The sequence below is a fragment of the Schistocerca nitens genome, chromosome 7 (assembly GCF_023898315.1).
Source record: "Schistocerca nitens isolate TAMUIC-IGC-003100 chromosome 7, iqSchNite1.1, whole genome shotgun sequence".
In the NCBI taxonomy this organism is placed as follows: domain Eukaryota; kingdom Metazoa; phylum Arthropoda; class Insecta; order Orthoptera; family Acrididae; genus Schistocerca; species Schistocerca nitens.
The window spans coordinates 103,381,723-103,389,036 of NC_064620.1; the positions used below are offsets into that span (position 1 = coordinate 103,381,723).

Genomic DNA, 7,314 nt, shown 5'->3' on the forward strand with positions numbered 1-7,314 from the left:
TTTGTATTCAATGAAATAATTTCGATCAGTAAACTTCCAGCCTCCACCAAGGTGACATCTTCATTACTGTCAAGACCATATCAGTGTTCGCACTCCCATCTAACAGCTAGAATGTCATTAAAAGCCAGCGAACTACAAGGGATATTTGCTAGAAGTAATTAGTCTTACCACAATCTTTGCTACAAGCACATTTTAATTTCAGCACTAAGGATAGTTTTTCCATATTCTAGCCTCTAAGTAGTTGCCTAACAGTAATCTATGGGCTGAGCAAAGCAAGTTTCATGTGAGACAATATGCTGCTGAAACACAGAGCTTTTACCATATTTAATGATTTCTGTATTTTAAACTGACCTACACATCAAGTCGTAATAGGTGTTCCACACAATTTTTCGAACAAAAAAATTGGAGAAATACATTGGCATAAAACATGTTACCTGTCCATATCTCAAATTCCTCTGGAAAAGCTCACTGCCAGGAAAGTGTAGTAGAGGTCTGTAGAATGTAAAGTAAGTAAGAACTATGAATTTTGTTTCTAACCTGCTTCCACTGCGGCTTCGTGAGCGCGGTGTCCTAGAGCGAGCTGGGCTGCGAGTGCGAGAACGTGACCTAGGTGTCTTCGAGCGACTGCGAGATCTTGATCTTGTTCTTGAACGACGGCTTCGTGACCTGCTGCGGCTACGTGATCTTGATCTTGAACGTGAACGACTACGTGAGTATGACCTGAGGATGAATTGTGCGTATGAAAGTAACAAATTTACTATGAAGTATACAATGTAAAGATCACTCCTACAATTGATTCATTAAACACACAGCTGCATACAAACTTAATGAAAATGTCTCACTATCTGTAACAAGACATTAAAGGTTCATCTCCAATGTGCAGCTAAAATCTGAAAAAGCAGTAATATGTCTCCCGACCTTGCAAATAACAGATCGGAAATAAAATGTTCACGTGACAAAGGAAACCCGCAACAATTTTCTTTGTCCCAATAAAAATGGAGGGTTACGAATTTTAGTAATAAACAATATGGCAACTGAAAGTCAGCTACAATTATAACATCGAAGCTTCATTACTGCAACTCAATTCTTTCACCATTTATTTGGGGAGCATGCAGATGGGAGTGAAATTAACTCAGTTGAGTATTATTATGGACTACATAACTTGATATTAACTGCTGCTCACCCGACAGATGGCATGAAACACCCTGTAATGGAGAGTAGTCTAATGAAGACTAAACCCTACACAGTGTGACTAATTCGGGATAAAGATAAGCAAACACTGTAACTATAAACTGGATGAAAAACTGTGAAAACTACTCCTGAATAGCCAGATGTGCTCTGAGTTAGCCCTCAAAATTCCCTTTACTTTCCAAATGGGCAACAAAATGTCCACACTACATAGACTGCACAACAAAATTAAAATTTGAAAGCTTGCCTCAATCCTACCACCAAAAGCAGTAATGTATCGGGAAGTTTGAAGTTATGTAAGTTATTGCATGTGCCAACAATAAAAATAAATGAAAATTTTCAGTAATATAACAGTAATAACTTAGAAGTTACACATTGATGTATTTTTACAATTTAACAGACTGAAAACTTCAAAATTGATCAGTATGGTCTCAATATTGTATAAGCAAATGGAACAATAATCAAATGATACTGAGTATTGTTATGAATATGTTATATAACAAATAACTGGGTCTCAGAGTTTAACAGCCAGCCCAAAGTATTCCCATTTGTGAAAATTTAAGAACTCACAATGTTTCCTTCCTGATATGAATGGTCCTATGGTAATTCTCACAAAGTGGACTACGTTGGGCCAATTACAAACTCCCTGTCAACTGTGATTAACAGTCTGCTCAAATACTTAACATTTATAAATATTTCACAAAAATCACATTAAAAGAAACATTTGACAGCGAGTTGAAACTATGAAACCCATACTATTAGTTTCTTGTCATCTCTGTACAAGTTACAGACTCACTTATTTGTGAACAGTAGCTCTAGAGGTTCAAGCACAGCAGAACTACGAGAAATTCTTGTCGACAGTGTGCAGAACATAAAACCCGTAGACACAGAAGAGGGAGAACTTAGAGATGGCTGGTGAACTCGAAGCTGTAGCCCACTTTACGCTAAAACACTACGCAATGCTCGCTCTCGCGGCTCTGTAGCTCTGCAGAGCAGTTGGGTTGTGAGGTCGACTTGACGAGATATGTCAGCCGTACGGGTCGAAGAGTGTGTTTTGTGAAATTTGTCTGCCGCTCTTCCTATAAAAACGTTAGGAACAACAATTATAACTGTGAGCAGGGCATGCGTGTGTGCAATATTTTCAGTACGTGGCAAGCAGCCAAGGCCGCCGATTTTGGAGGGTCAGAACTCCTCCCCAATCTGAACAAATTACTCACCTGCGCCGTCCACTGCTACGAGAACGGTATCTGTAGCAATCACGGGCATAGTGGCCTCGCTCCCCACATTCGTAGCACCTGTCTTCTGGGTGAAATGGCCGACCTCGTCGTGGTACTGAACCTCTGAAACGGCCACCTTTGCCACCTATGCCATTGGACATCTCTACACGAACTCTTCTGCCACATATAGTTCTGTTTAATGAAAAAGTAGTGATAAGGGAGACATGATTTAAATAACTGAAAGACAAAACTACTGTACCTATTATTGATGATCAGGACAAACTGAAGGAGTCTGCACAAGAAACTGCTAGCCCAAAAGAGGAATTTTGAGGAACTGGATGTTATGTATTATGTTAGATTCAATAACAAGAAAAATACAGGACAAAAAATTCATATAGTACACAGCATTCTCCAGCAATATATATGGAACTGTTTGTTACCAGCATGCAGTGCATTTGATAACAGATAAAGCTGTCTATTCCTTACTGAACAGTTCTTTCTTCCACAGTCCCCTTCAAGTCCGACAGAGCACAGAAAAATTAATCACCAACAATATTCAGAATACAATGAGACATACGAAAGGAAATAAGGTAATTAAATCACAGCACATGCATGATAAAATTTAAGATTAAAAGATCAAGCAGAGCTAAATAACACTAACACACTAAATAAAACAGTTTATTTCTATTGAGTGAAGGAATTTTAATACGGCTTAAAATACTTTGATTACAATGCACTCGGACACTCAATTCTCAATGGAATTACATTAATAAATCCAGGTTATACCCTACTGACTTTCATGGATGCTACAGAAATGCATGAAAACAAATTTACATTTACCCCAGAACACATTACTAGTCACAGCCAGAACTTTTCGAAATATTTGTTCATACTGCTAGTCACATTCAGATGAATGGGATAACTATTTTAAAACTAAATAAGCCTTCCCCCAACACCATGTGTGTGTTCAGATCGGTTAGCTCTCAAGTGACTTCTACAATGATACCCTACTGATACAATGCAGTAGCGTTACATCGTTGTGAGAGACAGGGGCCACGTTAATGAGGGTACATACCTTCCATCCAATCCCCGAATTGCATCTTCTGCGTCTCTCACGTCCTCAAATTCCACAAACGCAAAGCCGGGTGGATTACGAGCAACCCACACATTGCGCAAAGGCCCGTAATACGAAAACGCTTCTTCAAGTTCCTGTTTGGACGCCGACGATCCTAACAACAAAGGATCCATTTACTTCTCTTCCTGTCGGTACGGTCTGAACATTTCAACTTCAAATGAATTTTCACAATGCATCAATCAACGCAATATATAAATGTGAGGTCTTATTTACGTACCTAAGTCTCCAACATATAACTTAGCATCAGATGACCCCGAATCTCGATATCGAGACATTTTGGTGCCTGGAACAAAAAGCTACTAAATTTAATTTACATCTCCCTGAAAACAAGGAATCTATGGTGCTTATAAGACTCAAAGCCAGGTCTACAGCTTCGCCATTACATTCATTTCTCAGCAAAATAGACACCAAACAAAAATTCGTACATCTCGTCGACAACAAAGTTACTCTATTTCAACGACGCAGGCTTATATTTTGCACTCAAAAATTTACAAGGACATTTAAACACTTGCTGCGAAAAACTTCACATACTCAATCAAAAATATTCACAGTACGCTTACCCTACAAAATTTTGCAACTGTCGCATTCAATACAAACGTAATCCCAAAATGGCGATCGAATCAAACGGACGCACAGTCGTAGGAGCTCATGGGAAATACGCGCCACAAGAAAAGGACAAGCCAAAGATGTTCTAGCATAAATTCAAAATATTTCAAAGAATAGCAAATTTAAACGTAAAAGTATTGAAAAATGAATGCAAAAGTGTGCGCACACTTTCTTAAAGCAGTCTTTCATTTGACATTATCAAAGCTGTACACGCGCCACGAACTGTCTGCGCGAATTTCTGCGCACAACAATCTACACAGATTGTTGCTAGTGAATAGCAAATCTGCGAAATGTGATTTTTTTGTGATTTGTGATTTATTTGTATCATAACTTACATAATCTAAATCATTTGATTCAGGTACAGTAGACACGCCAAAATTGCGGTAACATTTCACCATAAACATAGGTGATGTTAACAAACAGCAACAGAATAATACTACAATTTTGTTATTTATACAAACAGTAATACCTAACACTTAATTACCCACTGTTCAAATAATCATTTAATCCTCTATGAATTCTTCTATAGAATAGTAGCATTTCTCCTACAGAATGTCGTTTTTAAAATTTCTTGTTTCATATTAAATATGTTTTTGCCAATAAACTTGTTATATGTTGTAGTCCCCAAACTCTATGGGGTCTGTGCACACAGTTCCAACTGCTGTCTAGGTAGCATAAAATCAGTTTTATTTCTCACGTTAAACTTGTGGTCAAAACTTTTTGCTTGCTGTACAGGAAGATTATAATTTCATAAACGTATATAGAGAGAACAGACAGGATTTTTAGTTTCCGAAACCATGGGCGACAAGATTCTGTTTTCTGTGCACTAGATATGTATTTGACAATTTTTTTTCGCAGTTTCAGTATTTGAGATACACCACTCGAACCTATGCAGATAATTATGCCAAATCTAATAACAGATTCAAAATAACTATGATAAGGAATTTTTCGTGTACTCAAGTTAGTGGATTTGCAAGTATTTCCATTGCAAAAGCAAAACTATGTAGTTTATTTGATAGGAAGTCAATGTGTATTACAGCTTAAGATCTTGTCCACATTTAGACCTACGAATTTGACCATGCTAACTTCTACTGTAAGTTGATTATTAGATTGTATTTTAAGTTCCACACGCTTTGAATGTATGGTTTTGAAATGTACAATATAGGTTGTTGCAATGTTCACCTTCAAACCATTTAACACGAGCCAGTTTTGTAAGGTACCCAGTGTGCTTATGATGGAGCTTGGAATTTGTTTCTGTAGCATCATCTACAATTGAAACAGAAGTATCGTCTGTAGACAGAACTGATGGGAAATTTATATCTATGCGTTAGTCCTTTATGTAGAATAGGAACAGGATTGGCCCAAAATGAAACCTTGAAGCACACCTTGTGATACTGCACTCCATTTAGAATAATAATTCACTGCATCTAAAGCAATAGTTAACCTTTGTTTTCTTTTGTCTAAATATGATGTTAGCCAATTTAGAGCATTGTCCTTAATCCCACATTTGTATAATTTGTAGATAAGCATGTCATGGTTCACAGAGTCAAATTGTTTTGTGAGATCACAGAAGATACCTGCAACTTTACTCCTCTGATCCAATGAGAGGACTGGAAAAATGGAAATAGGATGGTAGTTTCCCTCGACCCTTTCTTGGCAGAGCTCAGACTTCAGCATACTTCATAACATTGGAAAAGCATCCCTGTTCAAAAGACTTATTGAATATTTTAGTCAGAGGACATGCTATTATGCCACACACAGTTTCAATCGCTTTAATGGGTATCCCACCCCACCCAGCAGAGTTTTTATTTTTTAATGATAATATAACATTTGCTATATCCTTCACTGTGACTTTTTTTTTAAATCCATAATTTACTCAGTTTCTGAAGTCTGATACTCTGCTATCCCAACATCTGACTTCTCCACATTTATCAAGAATCCATTTAACCATTCTGATATTTGAGCTGGATTTACAATAAAGCTACAATTTACTTTAATCCTATATATTTTATTAGTATTAAATCTAATACCTAACCGCTGATTTGACAATTTACCACACTGCTTTTGTCTTACTTTTATGTTCTACAATGAACTTATGTTTGCATTTGATTGAGAGCCTTCACAAACTTTTTAAATATAGCTTTATAGCGGCAAACATATTCGGTAAAACGTCTGTTTTTATTATTTTTCAGTTCATTATGGAGTTTCCTCGTCTTGACACTAGAAATTTTTATAACCTGAGTTTTCCATTTAAGTTTATTAGTCGTTTTTGTTAAGATATGCAAATTGATATCGACAGTATTTTTGTTTACTCCAATGTGTTGTAATTACTTGATGGTTATTATGTGTTCTGGGGTGTGTCACTGTTGATATGCATGTTCTGATTAATTAATAAAATGCTGTTTCAGAAAGATTTCGTGTTTGTATTCAAAAGTGCTCAACAAAAGGTTATGGGCCCAGGCACAGGCGTAAAAGTGAGATTTTATAAATGTTAAAATCGAAGTCGTTGCGAAAATCCAGAGCCAGTTTGGGAGTTATGTGTGTGCCGATCATTCATATTTTGCCGGTTGATCATTGTTGGGTGCAGATTGCCGATGCCTTTTTCTCTCACTCAAAGCTAAAAATTAGTGATAGCAGCCTTAACTATACTTCCAGTTGTTGAAATGTTGACTGGGAGTGAAAATTACACGATATGGACAGGATGAGCTATTCCCATATAAGGGACACAAAAACAGCACCAGAAGCCTGGATGGCCTTGGAAAATGTATTGGAAGACTCAGGACTCAAATGTAGAGTGGGCTAGCTTAGATCATTAATCACTACAAAATTAGACGAATGTAAGTCGGTAGACGACAACTCCAATCGAATAATAATGACCGCATTTAAATTAAACAAAATGAAATTTGCGGTGAGTGAAGAGTGAATAGGAACTTTGCTCCTGGCTGGACCAATGATCATAGCATTCGAAAACAGTCGTACACGTGCCATGGGAGATTCTATTAAAGTGAAACTGCTACACGACATCAAACCTGAAGGGACAAATAGAAATGAAGAATCTGTTCAATATACAAATAAGAAAAGGCCCATAAAACCTATTATTAAATGCTACAAGTGCAACAAACCAAATCATATTGGTAAATACAGTTCTAGCGAGGACGAAAAAAGAGA

At 37.0% G+C, this 7,314-nt stretch overlaps 1 protein-coding gene across 1 annotated transcript in view; it reads right to left on the bottom strand.

The window, feature by feature from the left end:
- LOC126195131 (serine/arginine-rich splicing factor 7-like) overlaps positions 1-4,215 on the bottom strand; it is a 31,668-nt gene extending 27,453 nt beyond the window's left edge. The window contains exons 1-5 of the mRNA XM_049933628.1: positions 4,101-4,215; positions 3,758-3,823; positions 3,481-3,634; positions 2,406-2,597; positions 538-720 (exon numbers count right to left, since the gene is read on the bottom strand). Coding sequence (XP_049789585.1) covers positions 538-720; positions 2,406-2,597; positions 3,481-3,634; positions 3,758-3,815 — 587 coding nt within the window. The 5' untranslated portion in view covers positions 3,816-3,823; positions 4,101-4,215. The remainder of the gene's footprint in view (positions 1-537; positions 721-2,405; positions 2,598-3,480; positions 3,635-3,757; positions 3,824-4,100) is intronic.
- Positions 4,216-7,314: the final 3,099 nt, after the last annotated feature.